This window comes from Melospiza georgiana, chromosome 10 (genome assembly GCF_028018845.1).
Source record: "Melospiza georgiana isolate bMelGeo1 chromosome 10, bMelGeo1.pri, whole genome shotgun sequence".
Taxonomy (NCBI): Eukaryota; Metazoa; Chordata; class Aves; order Passeriformes; family Passerellidae; genus Melospiza; species Melospiza georgiana.
This window is the reverse complement of record NC_080439.1, coordinates 19,137,762-19,157,438: the sequence shown is the minus strand read 5'-3', so window position 1 is coordinate 19,157,438 and position 19,677 is coordinate 19,137,762. Positions and strand designations below refer to the sequence as shown.

General features: G+C 51.2%; 1 protein-coding gene across 1 annotated transcript; it reads left to right on the top strand.

Annotated features, from left to right (window-relative positions):
- Window positions 1–1,292: 1,292 nt before the first annotated feature.
- EFHD1 (EF-hand domain family member D1) lies at window positions 1,293–17,760 on the top strand. Its single transcript, XM_058031053.1, has 4 exons — window positions 1,293–1,660; window positions 9,118–9,265; window positions 14,983–15,117; window positions 16,116–17,760. Exons 1-4 carry the CDS (start codon window positions 1,365–1,367, stop codon window positions 16,248–16,250), a joined length of 714 nt encoding a protein of 237 aa, XP_057887036.1. The 5' UTR covers window positions 1,293–1,364; the 3' UTR covers window positions 16,251–17,760.
- Window positions 17,761–19,677: the final 1,917 nt, after the last annotated feature.

The window sequence follows — 19,677 nt, the reverse complement described above, 5'->3', positions numbered from 1 at the left end:
CAGGTAATATACCTGCAGTGGCCTTCCTGTGTCACATGCTGTGGTGAACCTGCAGCTGTCCTGAGCCTCCCGACCCTCGCTGGGACAGCCTAGAGCTGCCAGGCAGTATGTACAGGCAGCGTGGCTGCAAAAGGCTTCATCAGTCATTTTCTGAGTAGGTTTGGTGGGAATGAGCTTATCCCAGAGGGTCAACTGCAGGTCACCACATCAGAGAACTGCTTCCTACCTGCCCGGAGGTGTCAAACAGCCACATAACAGACGCTGGGACCGGTTCCCCGTGACGCACAGGCTCGGGCACGCGGGAGCCATAAGCAGGCGGCGTGTCCGAGCCGGTTCTTTTCTCTCCCCCTCCTCCCCGGTGGGTAAATCCCATCAGCCGCCACCCTAAACCGCCCCACGCCAGCCCTAATACCATCTCGGGTACGCCATCAGGCTCACACCACCAGGCGAGGGACTGACAGTCCTGTGAGGGACACCCCTGCAAGGGCCGGGGGACAGCAGAGGTGGCTTTGGGCACTGTCGTGGGAAGGGGGGCTGGGTGGCGGGAAGAGGCCGCCTGCTGCCCGCGTTCTCTGGGGAAGAGAGGGAATCCAGGCCTGAGCCGAGCTTTGTCCTGGGCTAATTTTAGACCAAGGAGGTAAGAGAGGGGAGGCGCATAGAAGGGCTTAAGGGGTCCCTCTGCCATGGTGCGGGGCAAGCCTGATCTCCATCGTCCCTGCAGCGCCTGGTGAGCCGAGGGGGTCCCGCTGCTCTCTCTCAGCGCGGGGGGCTCCCGGTCGGGTTCGGGGCACGTTTCGCCCCACGGAATGGAGCGGAGCAGGCAGCGCTGTGGGGTGTACGCGGTCTGTGCATCCCAGCGCCAGCTGAGCGTCCGGCTGTGGGGAGCAGGGGGGACCTGGGGAGAATCCTATCGGTTGTGACAGGGTCCTCCCCAGGACGAGGGATGCGTCGGAGAGTGATCATGAAGTGGGGAGTTCCTTGCATGAGAATGTGAGGAGACGGCCTGTGTGGGTTTTCCATATGGGGATGGCTACTGTATGAGAGAGCATCTATTTCGGGATAGCTACATGGGAGAGCATCCGTGTCAGAGATCAGCTTGGGGAATACTGGCACATCACATGCGCGGGGTACCTCCGCATCCAGTAGCACCAATCCCCACAACCCTCCTTCCTCCCCTCTTTCCCCCCGTCTCGCCGCTCGCTCCTCCTTAAGTGCCCGCCCCGTCCCAGCCTCCCTCCGCCCCGTCCCGCCCCGCTCCCTCCAAGCGAGGGAATAAAGTTGCGCACCGGGGCGGGCGGTCCTGGCTGGAGCGGAGCGGGGCTCAGGCGGGCAGCAGTGCCGCTCGCCGGCGGGAGCGCCGGGCCATGGCCTCGCAGGAGCTGGCGCAGAAGCTGCAGCGGCGGCTGCAGCTGGAGGAGAGTGGGGCAGCGGCGGAGGGCGAGGTAGAGGCGGTCAAGGACGCGGCGGCGGCCGAGGAGGTGGAAGATCGGAGCTGCTTGACGGCCAGCGCGGGCGCAGAGCTGAGCGCTAAGCTGTGCCGGCGGCAGGACATAAACGAGGGCGCGGCGCAGCCCCGGCGGGCCGCCGTCTTCAACCCCTACACCGAGTTCAAGGAGTTCAGCCGCCGGCAGATCAAGGACATGGAGCGCATGTTCCGCCTGTGAGTGGGGCGGGAGCGGGGCGGGGGGCTCGCTGCCCGGCCCGTGGGCTCCGGGGCTGGGCTCTGCCTTCCCCCGCAGCCCCTCCCGGCGCCGGCCCCCGGGGGCACATCTGGAGCGGGGCTGCCCGCTCTCAGCGGCACGCTCGCATTTCCCCGCGGTTTTGCGGTCGGGCTGGAGGAAGCCGCGGCGCCCTCGCAGCGCCATCTGAGCCCCAGATTGTCCCTGTGCTTTGCCGGGGGGGCTCGTAGAGTTTGTCTGGGGCTCAGCCCTGCGTTTAATTCGCGGTCTCTGTTCTGCTTGGGATTGGGTCGGTGGCTGTTTCTGGTGAACTCCCAGGAGCGATGGCTTTGCGGGACGCTCTGGGTAGGACGGGGGGAAAGCGCAGGCAGTCTTCTGCCCCACACCCTGGGTACCAGCTGGGTCTGTGTGCCGGGACCCGGCAGAGGCGCTGGACGAGTGCCCGAAAGAGCTGCGACCCTGAGCACCCCTAAGCAGTCCTGCTGGCTCTGCCTGGCAGTGTCCGAGCTACACGCAGAGTCCTGTCTGCCGGGCTTGGTGCTCCCTCCCGTGCACCCAAGCAAAGGGTGAGCTTCCTCTTGCTATTCCTTTCGTGGGGGCTGGGATGGGATTCCCCTCCTAGCAGGAAGGTTTGTGTTAAAGTCAAGCTGCTGCTAGCCACAGGGAGAGCTGCTTCTGTAAGCAGAAAGGCTCGGCCCTCCCCGGGACCATGATCCTGCCTTTTTCTCTCCTCCAGACTGTGTTCTGCTCCTGCAGTTAGGCTGTGTCTGTGTACCTTTGTCTGCACTCAGTTTTCCCTCCAGCACCACAGACCCGTGGGCTCCTGGGGACCAGTGTCCTTTCAGCCTCACAACCCGCTGCCAGACTGGGGGGGAGCTGCTGCCTGGCAGGAGATGGGAGGACAAAAGAGCAAGGTGTGAAGATGTACTTCACCTTATGGAGGTGACTGAAGTGAGATTTGTGCCTTGTTAAATCATTGTTCTCCTAGCTGAAAGCTGCCTTGGGCACCTTGGATTGTTGTGAGACTATCAAGAGCTGGTTGAATGCTGTCAGCTCCCAGCACTGCGGGGTGTTGCCTGTCCCAGCCGGGCTGTTGCCACAGGAGACCAGGCGATGGGCTTTTGTGAGCTTACTGGAGTTGGGAGTTCTTTGTTGCACAGTCAGTGTTGTGTTGGCAGCTGGTGCAGGAAGCGAGGTGGTCCAGGCAGGACTGCTGCTCCACTCTCTGCTGTGTCCCTTTTCACTGTGCTTAAAGGGGATCCACTCTCTGGAACGCTGAGACATGGTGCTGTGAGGGCTGGAGGACAAACAATGCAGGCAAGGCCTGAAAGCTCTGCGTGAGAGCCTGGACTGGCAGCGGCACTGCCTCAAGAGGGAAAAGGAAAGAAATAGCGGTGGTTTTGGGAAATTAAAAGTGGAAGAGCTGAATTGCAGCCTAATTTTTCAACAATGAGCTCATTAAACACTAGCCTTGTAAGCAGGAAAAGCTTGGCTTTGCAGTTGAATGCTAATCAGCTGGTCAATGTAGCTGGAAAGCATTGCATACCCTGTGAGAACTGCTGGTGCCAATGGGGGAGAAGGTGGGCTGCATGCACCCCTCTGTGTTTCCTGGACAGGCAGCCAGAAACTGTGTCCTGGTATTCACTGTTACAGGCACCTGAGGTTTGCAGTGGCAGAGGATCTCGTCTTTGCTCAATCTGCTGCCGGTGACCTGTCTCAACTATTGGCTGACATCACGTGCTCCATGAGGAGAGGAAATGGTCCCCTTAATTCCTGTCAGTCAGAGCTTGAGTTAATGTGATTAAGGCTTTAATTCTCTGTATGGCTTGTTGGCCCTGGCCACCAAAACTCGGGGTCTTTCTTACATCCCCCTCTCAAAGGCTTATTTTTTTCCTTTAGTATCTTCTCATTGCCACAGGATGCCAGGTTTCCACTATGAAACTTCCCATCAAAAAAAAAATGTTTCTTATCAGTTTAGTGGGACTTTTAAATCTGTAGTTCAGACTAAATTTGAACCTGTAGTCCTGTGCATGATGTTGGCTGGGTCATGGTGCTCCAGCTAAAAAGATGTCCTGGTGATAGCAGCTGCCCTGAATGCCTATCAGGGCATCCCATGGAATGGATGGTGGCTGTGACTGCCAGGGTGGGAGCAAAGAACTCATCTGAAAGTGAGACTTCTCAAAATATAGTGCTCCAGCCAGTGCTGTGTGCTGCTAGCTACACCAGGAGCATCCTTCCAGAGCAGAAGTAATGCTCTTTGCTCTGGCTGCCACAGCTGGGCTCACTTTTCCCCCTTCTCTTGTCCAAGCCTCCTCTTGTCAGCATCTCTTTTTTTTGGCCCCGTTCCACTGGAGATGGGGTGCAGGTATCTGCTGGAGTGCTGGGGGCAGGCAGCTCTCAGGATGGGTATTTTTTTGGCAGAAACCAGGAAGTCTGCAGCTCAGGCTAATTATAATGTGACCTAATTAGCTGCCTATTCTGACAATATGTGAGGACCATGATAACCTCTCTTTCCTGAGTTGTCTAAGTGAACTCTCAGGGCCTCTGGAGTCTCACAGCTTCCCTTGGTGCCATCTTTGTCCAGGAAAATGGCAGAGGGGAGCGTGAAAGCCAGGCAGGGAGGCTCTGCCTGGCAGGAATGACCTTTATGAGAAATGTAGGGGGGAGGAAAACAGAGACCAGCTTCATCTGTGGGGCACAAGGGAGTGGAGAAATTCCAGTCTTGCTATTGCTTTTTATATCTAGGGAATTTCTTGTGTTGCCCACACACTGCGTAAGTGCCTTGCATCTGGCTGGTAGGAGAGGCAGTGATGTCCCCTTGCCCTCCTGGAGCCACTTTGCCAGGTGCCCCAGCCTTGTCTGTTGTGCTGCAGCAGAGCTGCTCTCTCCAGAGCTGCTGTGGGCTGTCTGTGGACTTCCAGTGGGCAGGGAGGTTATTCTCATGGGCACTCAGCCTGGGCCTGCAGGTCTTGCCCAATGGCTTGGACAAGATCTTAGTGGAGGAGAGTCTCATTTTGCCCTCATGTCCCTCCAAAAGCTGGAGATCTCCTTCTGCCTGGGCTGGGAGGATGAAGCTGCATGTGGCCAAGGAGCCTGCTCCTGTCCCCACCCTGGTATGGAGGAATTGTTTCCAAAGCTCTTGGCAATAGAATAGACTATTCCATTTGGAATGGAGCACCAATGATCACATCTAGTTCGACTGCCTGATGGCTTCAGGGCTGACCAAAAGTTAAGCCCTGTTATTAAAGGCATTGTCTAAATGTCTCTTAGACACTGACAGACTTGGGGCACTGACCACCTTTCTAGGAAGCTGTTCCACGGTGTGACAACCCTCTCAGGCTGAAAGAAAGGTTTCCTCAGGTCCGGTCTCATCTCCTCTGAGGCAGTTTTGAACCATTCCCATTTATCCTATCACTGGATATCAGGGAGCAGAGATTAGCACCCCCTTCTCCATGTAAGGTGAAACACAATGCTCAGAGGGAATAAAGTGCTACTTAGGATTTGAAATATTTAAGAGGAGATTATTACTTTAGCACCATTATTCCAACTGCTTTACTTCAAAGCCTCAATTAGGCCATTGCAGCATACAGGAACTGCAGATCAAAGTACAGGTGCCCATAGTATTGTGAAGCAAGGTAAGGTGCAGCAAGCATGTACAGGGAGGGCAGGTTCTCATTCCAGCTTTTCTCAAGACATGTGAATGTTTAGAAACTGCTCTTTGATCCTTCAGCATCTGTAATTTCTCATTCAGTTGTCCTTTTTTGTTAAGTGGGGTTTTAGAGGCAGCTGGAAGGTGACTACAGAGTCACTACAAGTGATGCAGTCCTTGGCATTTCCTTTTTTCTCCCTTCCTGATCCCTCTTTCTTCTGTAATGTGAACCCCCAGCACCTGTGTAACCCCAGTGCAATATTTTCACTTGGGCAGTAATTGTGCCTAACAGACTTTGTGCTCTTAAGCAAGTCTGTTCAGCAAGTATTCCCCCCTTCCTCTGCTTTTGTGTCCTGCTTTCCTCTCCCAGTGTTTCAGCAGCCAGGCACGCTCTGCAGTCCGGGTGGAAGCGAGCCAGCACGAGAATCTGGGTGCATCCTTGTTGCAGCAGATTTTGGCAGCCACTGCTGTGTCTCATTGCTGCCAGGAACGCTCCTGTGGCAGCAGCGTGGCAAAGTTTCATCGCAGCAGCCACGGTGCCCGTACCTGCCTGCGGCATCCCAGCTGTGACCACGGCACTGACCTGCAGCTGGAGTGGCCTTCCTGTGACATGAGGTGTCTGTGCCTGTGACACAATTCCCCTCTGTCTGTAATGCCTGTGCATCACTCGGGTGAGGCTTGGCTCATACCCCGGGGAGCTTTGAATGTGAAGGAAGCAAAGCACTGGTGTCAGAGCAGGACAGTGAGTGATGGCAGGGCTCACCTGAGTGCTGCGTGCTCTTGCCGTTCCACTCCTGGAGTTCAGATTGGGATGGCTCCCCTGGATGCTGGGCTGTGTTTAACTTGCCCTGGTGCCCTCTTCCAGCTCTGCCTGTGAAGGTAATGGCTGTCCATCACCAGCACGCAGGAGCTGTGTGTGAGAGGTGCCTAGGGCTGTCTGAGCCCAGGGCCCTGACAGGGGGCTCCCAAAAGGCAGACAGGGGAGTTTTTTGATCTCTCAAAAGGCAGACTGTGGGGTCTTTGGTAGGACTGAGGTGTGCTGGGAGCGTCAACTGGCCAGCAAGGTGCAGTCTGCATTGTGCCCCACAGTGCTGAATGCCTGTGGTCTGTTGGGGGTGGGCGGTGGGGAATGAATAGTGCTGTTTCTCGTGCCATGTAAATATGCCTCTCCCTAAATAGTCTGGCTGTGCAGCAGCTGGGTGGCTGTACCCAGGTCCTAAAATAGTTTGGCTGTTGTAGGAGGTGAGGGGGCAGGGAAGGAATGTGGCAGTTTGCAGGGTGCTGCCATTGTGTTTCAGTGCCCCTCTGTCTGGCTGTCCCTGAGTGCAGGGGACTGGTAACCTGATTTCTGGGTGCCTCTCAGCACCAGCTGTACTCATGCTCAACACCCATTGTGTGGCTGGTACAGAGTGCTGCTCAGCCAGGCCTGCTCTTGGCAAGACCCCATTTCTCACAATCCTGGCTTTGTCCTGCCTCTCTGCAGGGATGAGCCCTGAAGCTGTGCCCCATGCTTAACCCTTTCAGGGCAGTGTGCTGGCCCCTGGGCCAGCGTTTACCTACAGGTAGTGTCCATAACAGGAGGGTGAGATGACCACAGCAGGCATGGGCTGTGCTTGTGCCCTACTTCTGCCTTCATCTCTGTTACACAGAGCTTCTGTGTGGGGCTGGGCAGTGTCCCAGCCCCAGGTGAACAGCCCTTGGAGGGGACCTTGGAATTACTTTATTTCTGCACCCAGCCAAAGGGCAGCATGAGCCTGCTAGGCCCCCCAAAAAACCTGCAACCCCAGGTGCCTCTCTGCCATTGCACATTTTGCTGCTGTGTCTAATCAAAGCACTGCATCTCCAACAGTGACAGCTCTGCACCCTTTCTCCCAAACTTGAAAGAAAAGCAAATTGACAATTAAATATTGCACTTGCTATGCTTCTGTGATGTCTTAGAAGTGCATCTCAGTGTTGGGTTGGGTAATGCTGTGAATGTGCTTTAATTAACTGACAGCTTCCTTGCTGTGAAGAACCTGCTGTACTTCTTCCCTGTGACATCCCAGGTCTGTGACCTGGTTTCTGCTCTGATGGAGGTTTCTTTCCTAGTTTTTCAGAAGGTGGTCCAGCCTGGAGGGCTCATGGGTTCGCTGAGTATAGAGAGTGCAGGCAGGGGTAGCAGGGGCTCTGTGCCAGCCTAGTCTGGCAGTTATGTCCCTGTCATTGGGAGTCTCTAAGTCCTGGGACCCTTGGAAACTAAGAGCCACAAGGAGTATCAGAAGTATTTGTGGGGGTGGTGGGACTCTGGAAAGTCGTGGAGGCCACCCTAGTTTGGGGAGAATGCTGTGCCTGCCTGTGCTCATGAAAGCAGGGGCAGAGATCTTGGCAGCAGCTCTGCCTTGTGCTGCCCTCGCCTGTATGCAGTTTGGGGCTGGTGGCTTTGTTCGTGCCTTCCTTTGCCACAGCTTCCTCTGTGGCTGTGAGGTTTTTCAGCTGGAAAGGGCTTTCTTCCAGGGTAACCACAACTGTGCAGATCTTTGTCTGGGATAGCTACAGCCCTCATTTCTTTGGAAGAGCGCTAACAGTCAATAAAAGATGATGGCTGGGGGGCTTTGGCTGGCTCCTGCCCACTGAAAAGCTTCAGCACTGTGCCTAGGATTTCCTGCTAAATGGCTGAAAGGATTTAACTCTGTCAGGGTTGAGATGGTGGCAGGGGGGCAATGGCAGGCTGTATGCCAAGGCTGAGCCCAGCTTGGGAGACTCTGCCCTGTCCTCTCCTGTGAAGCCCTAGCTCTGTGCTGAACCTTGATGGCAAGACCAGGATGAAAGAGGGCTGTTGAGTGGCTGATAACAGAGCACCCATCCCTGCAACTTTTGGACTTTGAGAGGCGGTGATAGCCCTGGTGGGTGTGAAGCAGCTGGTTGCTGGATGGGCCGGATGCTTTACCCACACCCGCAGCAGATGTTGGGAGGAGTTGGTGCACAGTCCCAGGCTGTGCACAGCAGATCACTTGCTGCCTCCCCATCCCTAAAGAACTCCTCCCCTTGCACGGGGGCTTTCCTCTGAAGAGTCCTTGCAGTTCTTTGTGCTCCATAGGGAGCATGGTCCCACTCTAGTCTTGCTTCTGGAGGTGGGCACTGGTTTCCTCTGCCAGCCTCACCCTGTGGTGCAGCCCTGGTACCCCAGCCCTGGCTAGAATTGCTGTGCTCCCCTGGAACTGTCTTTCTGCTCTGCCCGGGCTTACAGAATAAACAGCTGCCCTGAAGTGCAGCTGTTTAGTGGTGCTTGTTGTAGTACAAAAGCATTTTGGAGAGAAAAGATCTTAACAGCTAGAGGGGGAGAGTTTTGCTTACAGAGAAAGATTGCTTTCTGCCAAGAGGTTCTGCTTGGTCTCTGCTCCCTGTTCCTCCTTGAAACTAGCAGGAAACCTGGCAGCAGCTGACTCTGCATGCCTTTGCCTCACCGCATTGGTGCATGGTGTAAGCTGCGTGCAAGTTGCCTTCGTGCTGGACAGGCAAGTGAGTGAAATGGAAATCTCACTGAGATAAGCTGAGTTCCTCTGTGCTCCTTCTGTGTGGGTTGTTTGGTCTGAGCTCCCCTGAGCACTTCTCTCTTTGGTGAGACAGCTCTGAAAGCTGACAGCTACTTCTCTGTGCTTAATATATCTCAGCACTGGCCATGTCATGCAGCTTCCGCTCTCCCCTAAGCTTTGAACCTCACAGTGACTTTATCCATGTGCATGGTTCCTCTTCTGGGTGGATGAGTATGGGGATGGTGATGGTTAACCCTTTCCCCTTTGCACCCTGCAGGTATGACTCAGGACGGGATGGTTATATTGACCTGATGGAGCTGAAGCTCATGATGGAAAAGCTGGGAGCCCCTCAGACCCACCTGGGGCTGAAGAACATGATCAAGGAGGTGGATGAAGACTTTGATGGGAAGCTCAGCTTCCGTGAGGTGAGGGTGGCTGCAGTAACAGACAGGGCTGTGGGATTGAAGGAAGAGGCAGCTGGGCCCCATATCTGTGGGCTGCAGGTAGCGCTGTCACCTCTGTGTTTTTCCAGTGCTGGGGTGCAGTGCAGAAGGCAGTGAGCTTCCCCATGTCAAGGGTGTGGAACACTGCTAACCTCCATCTCCATATGGCAGTCATGGTACCTGATGCCAAAGCTCTCCAACCTCCCTGCTTGCTTTGGAAGCACATTTGAGCCCTGTTGCAGCTGCTGGGAATGCTCACTGAGCTCCCTGTTGTAGCTGGAGGGAGTTATGTCCCTTGAGTTTCCAGGTCTCATTGCTTGGCTCCTGTGGTGCAGCAGCTGAGGCCTCATGTCAGGTGCAGTGCAGGAGCTCTGCTTGGAGCAGCTCAGATCATGGGGCACAAAAGGCTCTCTCTCCCAGCTGGTATTGGGACCCTCTCTGCATCATGCAGAGACCAGCCATGGCAAGCTTTATGAGGGGTGGTCACCTCCCTGCAGCAAGGAATAAATGTGTGGATGCAGCAGTTTGGCTCTGCATGCTGGCTCAGCAGGGACACAGCTCAAACAGGTCTGTCTGTTACCACTCTATTGTGACAGCTGGGAGGACAGGCCAGGATCCTCTGCCAGGCAGAGGAAGAGAGGAGATTTGAGCAGTGACCTGCATGTACTCAGGGGTACCCAAATCATCTCAGCAGGAATGAGGAACCCAGGTACCAAAAGCCCCTGTTGCGTCAACTCATCCTCTCAGACTTTGGTAGCTGGCTCAGTCACAAGCAAATGTCACACTGTGGCTTTCTGAATTAACCCACAGCCTCTTAGGCAGCAAGAGGAGGGGCAGCACTGTGTATGTCCTGCACCAGTTTTGAGGGCTGTGCTGCTTCCTTCTGGCCTGTGGGATGCCTGCAGTGGGCCCCAGCAGCTGGGCTCCCTAGTTTCTGCAGGCATGATGATCTCACCATGCCTCTTCCAGGGTAGGGCTCAGAACATCAGGCTCTCCATTGTGGAAGTTTGAGAGCTTTGTCAGTGCTGGGAGGGAGGATGAGCAGCCAAGGCCTGTGACTGGCTGGGCTGGTTGGGGTATGGGGGGTGACTGTCACTCATAAAGCTGCTGCACCATCTCTGCACTGGCACATCACACCACATTCCTCTGCTTTTGTGCCCCAAAGGCTTTGTGGGGTTTATTTCACTGTGAGAGGGCAGCACAAAAAGACAGAGGCCAAAGACTTGGGTTATGAGAGAGGAGAAAGGATATGCAAATCTGGGAACTGAGAGCCTGTCCCTGAGTTCCCTGCTGCCCGGTCAGAGGTGAACTGGAAGTAGCAAAGAATCCAGTGGAGCAGGAAGAGCACCATGCCCATGGCCCAAGGTGTTTGATTGCCAAATCCCTGTGTAGGCTCAGGAGCCCTCCGTGTGCATTCTGGGCCTCCCTTCATTGCAGTGAAGAGCTGGGGGCAGCCTCTGGGCTTGCTGCAGGGGCTCTCTCCCATGGAAGAGAAATGCCTTTATCCTCAAGGCCCTGAAATGATGTCCCAGCATCAGTGGCATGGCATGAGTAGCAGAGCAGCTCTTCTGCTGCCACCTGTTTGGAGCACAGCCTCCTGCAGGGGTGCCTGTGCTGCCAGCCCCTGGCATGTGGCACAGGCAGCTGGTGCTGTTCAAGTGTCTTGCCAGAAGGGAAAACAATGGTCATGCAACAAGCTTGAGAGGCCCATGGGTTGGAATGAGGGAGCATCACTGGCAGAGCTCTGGGGACAAATTACACAGCAGCTTTGGCAGACACACAAAGCTTCCTGTGGTAGAGAGGAGCAGGATGCTTCTTGCCGTGCTGCAGATGTGCCCTGTTCAGCTGCTGTGTTCAGGCAGAGGGCTGACAGGGAAGCAGGTTTCCTGGTGGGTCAGGAGACCTCAACCATAGGCCTGTCCCATTCTGCCTCTCATTGGTGGCAAGCAAGCATGTGGAGGGTGACTAAGGTGACTCAGGTTATTCAGCTTATCCCAGAAGAAACCAGGTTTAAATGAGTATCTGAACTCAGGAGGGTGCATCTATAGCACTTGAGGGCTCCTGTCTGCCTATCCAGAGAATACCAAGTCCTGGCATACATATATGAACATACTCTTCTTGTGGCCTGGCCACAGAATTGGTAGGGACCTCTTTCACTTGCAATAGATCACCTTTTTCTACTGCTTTGAGTAGTGTCCTCCCATCCCAGATAAGCTGTTCCCTGGCAAACAGGCTGCTGATGAGCCACAGGCCCTGTTAGGAAAGCTGCCTTGTACCATTGACCTTTGAATGTCCACCAATACATTAACAATTAACTGTACAGGGCTCCTGCCATGACTCAAATAATGAAATTTAGGCTTAAAATGATAAGGTATAGTGGAGGGAAAAAATCCCCACGCCTCTGACTGTGTAGTTCCATCATTACCACAGGAAACTGGAGTTAATTGCTGTGATAGTAATGTGTAATTGGAACTGCTACTTAGAACACACAGAAATCCACCCACTGTCCTCTACACCCTCACCAGCTGAAATGTTGATTCACATGATGTGTTTGCTACCAGGGCTGGTGCAAACCACATCCTTACATAGTGCTGCTTTTCTGGCAAGCTGTTGTTGCAAGGCTACTGCTGTTGCCTGTCAGTCCCACCCCTTTCCTTGCATGATGCCCAGCCTGGCTCTTGGCATAGGTCTTGGGTCATGAAGGATGTGACAGCAGATACAATTTACCAGGTTAGTGGGTTGGAAAGTCTGGGTCGTGTTGTCCTCTTTGAGAGCAGAGCTTTGAAAGGTACCTACCTGCATTATTCACTTTTGCTTCTCTGTTGACATTTCCTTGAGACTTAACTGCACATGGTGTGTCCTGGGCCCAGCAAGGGTGTTACACAGGCTGGCAGTGGGAGCTGAATGCAGACTGCTGGAGTTCTCTAGTTAGTAAGAACCAATACCCCAAGGTAAGGTGGGCTGCAGGCTGTGTGCTGGAGCGATTGCTGCTGAGCTCCTGTAGGAAACCAGCATGATGTCCCCTAGTGCACCTTGCTGGATCCTTGGGACTGACATTGTGCTCTGTCCACCCTAAGCAGTGTTTTAGTCCCAAGTTTCCTTTAACTCAGCCTGCCCTTTGTGGCCACAGCAGCCTATATTCTAGAGACTGCTGCGCCATCCCTAAGTTGCAGGATGATTCATGCTCACTTGTACTCATGACCCAGTCCCTCCCCAGGTGACAGCTGTATCAGACCTCAGGATTGTGCTGTCTTCACTGCTCTTTTCCAATGCCAGGAAGTGGGACTTTCAGGGTGGAGCAGGAGGAAGCATGACTAATTCCAGCCTAGCTGCCAGCCCTCTGTGTCACAGTGCCTGGTGGGGGCAAAGGGGAACTAGCCTGAGCCCAGTGGATCTGAGCAGAGGGAGAGGACGTCTTGGGAAGGATTGGGTTTCTTTCCTAAAGAAGCCATTTATTTTTTACATGAAAACCAGTGAACCACGTATTTAGTTTGTTTCTTATGTGTGTGTATTGGGTTTGCATAGCCAGGTTTTCATAGGAGGTCTGCAAGGAGTAGCTTCTGTGAGAAGCTGTTAGAATCTTCCCCTGTGTCTGGTAAGCCAAAGCCAGCTGGCTCCAGGACAGACCTGCCACTGACTGAGGTGAGCCAATCAGGAATGATGGTAATGCTTCTGTGGTAACATATATAAGAAGGTTAAAAAGTTCTTGTGCAGAGGTAATTATGGCCAGAGAAGAGAGAAGTGAGAATATGTGAGAGGAACAGCTTTGCAGACACCTGGGTCAGTGGAGAGGGAGGGACAGGAGGTGATCCAGGTGCTGGAGCTGAGGTTCCCTTGCAGCCTGTGGTGCAGAGCATGGTGAAACAGGCTGCAGCCTGTGGAGGTCCATGGGGATGCAGAAATCCACCTGCAGCCCATGGAGGATACCCATGCCAGAGCAGGTGGTTGCCTGAAAGGAAGATGTGAACCCATGGGAAGCCCATGCTGGAGCAGGGCAAGGACTCTTCTCCCTGCACAGTGGCAGGAACAACCTGTGAAGAACTGACCATAATCCCCATTCCCTATCTCCCTGTGCTGCTGGAGGCAGGAGGTAGAGCTGGCAAGGAGAGAGGGGTGAGGGGAAGGTGTCTTTAAAACTTATTTTTCTTCTCATCATCCTGCTCCAATTTTAGTAGTAATAAATTCAATTAATATCCCCAAGTTGAGCCTTTTTTGCCTATGACAGTATTTTGGTGAATAATCTCTCCAGGGCCTTAGAACTCATGAACTTTTGTTACATTTTCTCTCCCCTATCCAGATGAGAAGGGGAGTGATAAAGTGGCTTTGGTAGCCTGGCATCCAGCCAGGGTCAACCAGCTACAAAGTGTTTGGAGAAGGAAAATTCCCTTGCCAAAGCCAGCCTGCTTTGTGCTTGCCCTGTGCTGAGCACTCACAGGTTAAGGGGCTGTTGCATGGAGCAGTGCCTGGTGAGCTGCCTGTGCGAGAGGCCAGCGGTGCTGTCATCCCCACACCCTTCCTCATGGGAGGCCTACCCAAACTCCTGCATTCCCACCAGCTTCTGCGAGCAGCTTGAAGCAGGGCTGTGTCAGTGTGAATGCTGGGACTCTGCTGCCCTCCTCTGGGACAGCTCGGGCTCTCAATAGGAAACGTCAGACTTCCCAGCCTGGCAGTCTGAGGAGCACAGCATTAGAGATATTTGATGTTCCTGTGCAAAGTGATTTCAGGGCAAGCCTACCTGGTGTCTGCAGTCCTCTGGCCTGGCCTGAAGTGCTGCATTGGTACAGCTTTGTTGCTTTGTGCTCCTTTTGTACCTGAGTGGCTTGTCCTTGTGTCTGTTCTCTCTGCACTGTTCCAAGCACTGAGACACCTCCTGGGGTCGCCAAGAATAGCAGGGACTTACAGGACCTCTGCAAGTACACCTAGAGCTTCCACATCTTAACCTCGGGTTTGGTTGGCAGGTGGATGGTGGTGCAGATGTCTTTATTTTTAAGCAGGCAGGTTTTGTTCCTTCTGTTAAAACAAAAAGAAAAGGTATGTTTTTGTGGAATGAGACATAACTCTTGTTTTCATTTCCCTTTGCAATTCACTTCCCAATACACACTCTGTTGTAGTGACTCTGGATTTTTTAAATGGACATGGTCCAGTGCAGGACAGAAGTTTCTCACCACCTTGCTCTGTGGACACTTGTTCAAGCTACTGTGTCACAAGGGCATGTACCTGGGCTGCTGTTCTCTCTAAAAGGACTGCACTAATGCCTTGGTTCAGAGAGGCATTCAGCCTGAGGTGAACTAGAGCTAAGTTTGCCCTGCTTTCAGTGTCATGGGATGTGACCTGAGTCCCTAGAACACTGGGGAATCTGGTGGAGGGCTTGTGAGGGCTTATGGGAACATCAAGAGCTATATCTGAATGTGCCCAGTGGTTGTACTGGGCAGGTGCAGAGGTGGTCTCCTTCCTCTGGCCATTACCAGGGCTCTGATTCCTGGGAAACCTTCTTTTCCTCTGAGATTCCTACTGCTTTTAGTCTGTAACAGAACTGTGTACTGGAGCACAAGCTCCTTGCTGCCACTTGGTTTATATAGACCTGGTTTCCTTTGCTCTGAAATGTGAATTCCACCCCCCTCCAGGTGATTGTGCTGTTTGTATTTTAAGTTGTTTGAGCCTCAGTGAAAAACCTGAATGTTTCCTCTCTGTCTTGCTAGTTCCTGCTGATTTTCCATAAAGCTGCAGCTGGGGAACTCGAGGAGGACAGCGGCCTGTTGACTCTGGCGAAGCTCTCGGAGATAGATGTGTCCATTGAGGGAGTCAAAGGAGCCAAGAACTTCTTTGAAGCTAAGGTATGATGTGGCACAGAGGCATATGAAAAAACTCAGCTGTAGCTGAAGCTCAGCTACTCAGCTGTAGCTGAGTTTCCTTTCAAATTTTGTTGGACTCTAGCTAGGGTCTTTCTGTGGCTCAGTCAACACACCAGAGCAATGTCTGGCTGCACCCCACCAGCAATGACTGGCTGACCTGTGTCCCTGTGGCTGGAACTAGGTGGCTGACCTCTTTTAAAGACAAAGGTGTCCTGAAAAACTAATGCAATAGGGACAGAGTTTTCCCATTTTGCAAAACCTCCCTCAACCAGAACACTCTGAGTTCGGTTGTGAACGGAGTGTTTTGGAGTGTAGGATTTCAGATATCTCTTTCTCTGTAACCTTTGGAATCAAAATAATTCTGCAGGGTCCTGGGGTTGGCAGAAAGAGCTGTACACCATCCGAAGCTGACAAAGCACCCTTTCTGAAAGCTCTCTTGGAGAGAAAATAATCCTGCTTGTTTATATAAGAAGTTTTTTCCCAAGAGCCTAACACAGCTATTGCACAGCAGATGTACTGAGATGAAAGCTGGAAAAATAGCCAGCAAGTAAACAATGTCTCTTTGATCTGCAGATTATCCATGGTGTAGTATGATGTTCTCAGATTTGGCTGTGATTCAGAGTGTTTTCTGCAGTAGTTTCTCCCACTGCATACTCACAATCTATGCCCTCCTGCCTGGTAATAGAAATAATGTATGTGACCCAGTACTGATGGCCTTGTTTTGGTCACTTGTTAGTGACTTATTAGTAAGTAGCCTTTCTTTTGTTGATGTTAAAGTAAAGGAAAGTAACAGGTATGGTGTGTAAATACCCAAGCATTGCAGTGTAATTAATACTTGAGCTGTCCTGGAAGAGGATCCCAGCAAGCACTGGGAGGTGCAGCAAGCAGTTCTGTGTTACTCATCTGGGAGTAGCTCAGGCTTTGGCTCTCCCTCTGATGCAAGGCTTGACACTTGTTTATTTTCTCTCTGTCTCATGAAGGCTCAAGCCCTCTCCTCAGCCAGTAAGTTTGAAGCAGAGATAAAAGCTGAGCAGGATGAGCGAAAGCGGGAAGAGGAGGAAAGGAAGCACCGCCGAGCAGCTTTCAGGGAGTTAAAGTCTGCATTCACCCAGTAACCAACCAGCCAATATGCACTCTGAAATTGCACACCACTTGGTACGTTTCCCAGATCAGGGCTCTGCCTGGACAGAACTGCTCGGATCCTGCCTAAAACTCATCACAGCTTTGCTAGCCTTCCTTTCTGGAAGATCCTCCTGAGCTCCTAAGGGCACAACTCTTGCAGTTACTATGCATTTATACTGATGTGGATAGTGGGGGCTGTGTCTGGGCTGCTTGCTCTGAACTGTTAGGAGCACATGACCCTAAAGCAGAAACAGCAGGTAGCAAATCCTGGGTGAGCACTGACAAGCGTCATGTTTGCCTACTTCATTCTTTCCTATAGATCCTTTTTCTCTTAATCCTGTATTAATTCATTCCTTGCTTACAGGCAAGTAGTAAGGTCTTGTGTAAATCAGGGTGTACAAAGTACAGTTTGACTTCTGTATGTTTGTACTGCTGTTGGGTGTTGTCACCCTTTTCTTATTCCTCAAAGCCCCGTGCCACAGGCACCATGAAAACACTGTGAAGAGAGAAAGATAATTAATAGGGACATGGATCAAATTCATTATCATTTCCTGTAGCATTTTCTGCCACCCAGCATGTTGAAGAGTCTTCCAGTTTCTCTTCTCTGAAGTGCCATAGTAACAAACCCTTCAATCAGAGGTGAGATTCCCCAAGACTTCAAAGGGAAGAAGCTGGCTCTCTTAAACGAGGAATAGAAAACTGAGTTGCCTGACCATTTATCTTCTTTCACATTCCATCACATTTAGTGTACTGTACAGCTTCACTGTTACTTTCCAGGCTTAGGCAGCTGTATCTGTTTTTAGGGGGTATTGTCAGCTGGACAGTGCAATTGGATGGCACACTGGGCTTTTCTATTTTGGAATTTGCTCATAGCCTGAATCATGAAGGTGACATTGTTTGATGTTATTAGAGGCACAACAGAGGACTCCAGCACACCATACTGAGCACCCCCTGCTCAGAGAGCAGGAAGGTGAGCACATTTAGCTGAACTGAATTTGAGGGCTTGCATTATACTATTGGCCATTTCTTCTTGGAAACATGGGGAACTTGCCCACAAATGTTGAGATGCCCATTGCTTGTCTGGATATAAACACTGTTGGTCATGGCAGGGGAACTTCCCTCAGAGACCTCTTCCAAGACATGGATTTGCTGAAATTCTGCCTCTGATCTTGCCCAAATTCATGGCAAAATGTTAATTTTTTTTCCCAGAACAAAACTCACCAGTCATCTTTTCACTTGTCTATTTTGCTTCTTAAACTGTGAGCACTAAACTGTGAGCATGGAATAATAAATAGAAAAACCTCTACTCTTTAATGTCAGGTGAAAGAATTGCTAAACGATTAAACTGTGTATATATCTTCACAGATTATATTTTATAAATCACGCTTTTGTAGCTAAATATTTATAATTAAATGTTTTTATACTTTACAACAAAGCAGATAATTTCATCTTCAATTATTTCTCCTGTTGCTGAAATGTAAAAATAAAGCATTGTTATCTCCAGTCTTGTCTGTGGCTTATTTCAGGTCTTTGAATATAGCATTTTTCATAAATTATAATAGTAATCCCCAAAGCCCAGCATCCTGACTTGGATGAGTGGGGGAAGTGTTCAACCCCTTCTTGAGAACACTTCCTGTTCTGCATAGCAGTTCTGGTGTAAAAAGCCCTAATGTTTGCATTCCCTCAGAAAGGGACATGGCTGTGTAAATACTTGAAATACTGCCTGCTGCTAAATGTTGACATCTGAAGGTTGTCAGCCTTTCCTTATCTTAAAATAGCCTCAGTCTCAGCCCCCATAGTGCCCCAGCTGGGAGCTGGGCAGGTTGCTTCAGCTGGAATTCCTTTTGCATTTCCTGTTCTGCCTTTATTAAGGGAGAAAAAAGAAAAATACATGGCTGTGTGAAAATATGTCTCCAAGAATTTTGTTTCTACTATTGCTGATCTGCTAAGCTTTGCTGCAGGGCACACTGAGGAGGGGGTTCAGGAAGAGGTTTAACCATGCCTTGTTTCAGGTCCAGTGATGAAATAGAAACCATAAATATTTCATTCCATGCAGCTCTGCTCTGAGCCAATACATTCACTGTGTCTCTGAGTCCTCAGGTCTCAGAGGCCAGGTAAAATCAGGGTGAAGGTTCCTTACTCTCCATTTCCCCAGGAAAATTGTGACACTGCAGCTCTTGATTTTTTCTTTGTTTGTTGTTGGTTTGTGTTGTTTTTTTTTTTTTTTTACAGCACAGTAAGCACTGCTGAGTTCTGCTGCTTTGCACATGCAGCTGGGTAAGGAGCCCAGGGCTGCAGGAGAAGATGGTGGAAAAAGGCTTTCCAGTGGTTTTATTTTAATAGAATTGAGTCAACTCCAGCTGACAAGTTTCAGTAAGGAAATGAGCATTGTCTATGGTTTTGCTCAGTTCAAATGGGTGCTGTTAGCTGGGACCTGCATTCAGTGCAGTGAACAGTAAGTGCTTTTGGATGTGCATTTATTTAGAAGTTGCAGCAATGTGTGTGTTGAAATTAGCTTTGCAAAAATGGACATTGGGAAATTAATTGCTTTCTAAATTGTTCTGTTTTACTGGCAATTATTGGATTAGATAACTGTCATTAAGTTATGCAGAAGTACTAAAGAGAAGTTGTCTAACTGTATCTCCCACCTAAAACCATGTGAAGACACTTAGCTATATTTACCTGTAATTTATCTATTACAATCCTTGATGCTCTGTCCTTCTATGCCTGATGTCCCTTCAGGTGGCTCTCAAAAGTCCTGGCAATCCCAACTCTCTTTAGTGGTGCTTGCTGGTACATTATTGCCTCTCTGGTATTTCTGACATGCCACAAGTGACTCTTAAGTCGGTGATGGCAAGTAGAGGAGCTTGATGAAAAACCTGTTGTGCTTAGTGGTCTTTCTGAAAAGGGACAATCACTTGCCTCAAGTATTTCATGTGTTTCATTCATCTAGAATGGAAACTTCAGGTAGTCCTTGATCCCTGAAGGGATTTTGTTTAACAAAAACGTTACTTTCCCCAGAGTAGGCAAAGTACAATAGAGGAGTCACTAGCACTTCAGCCAGCACCAAGGGTGGGTTCAGCCTGTCTGGATGCTCAGATTGCAGTGGATTTCTCAAGGATGCTCCTGTCACAGTCATTGCTGTTGGCTGCAGGGGACAGCCTATGGCAGCAGGAAGTCTCACCTAAAGAGCTCAGTGTGGTCACAACTGAGAGAAAGAGAAATGGTGTGATCAAGCTCTTCCTGGCTCAGGGTTCGGGGTTTATCTGTGAGGATTAAGGAGACAAAATAACATTTTAACCTTATGGGAGTGTCCAAATAAACCCAAGACATCTTAAAGTAATTGAGTGCTGCAGAAGTAGCAGCTTGATTGTGGTATTGTATCTTTCAGCACAAGCCACCTGAGGTGACAGATGCATT

What these genes read in the sequence shown, in the direction of transcription:
- EFHD1 (XM_058031053.1), top strand. Translation starts at nt 1,365, where the DNA reads ATGGCCTCGCAGGAGCTGGCGCAGAAGCTGCAGCGGCGGCTGCAGCTG. An exon ending in ATGGAGCGCATGTTCCGCCT is followed by an intron (nt 1,661 to 9,117) that starts GTGAGTGGGGCG and finishes TGCACCCTGCAG; the next exon opens with GTATGACTCAGGACGGGATG. An exon ending in AGAACTTCTTTGAAGCTAAG is followed by an intron (nt 15,118 to 16,115) that starts GTATGATGTGGC and finishes TGTCTCATGAAG; the next exon opens with GCTCAAGCCCTCTCCTCAGC.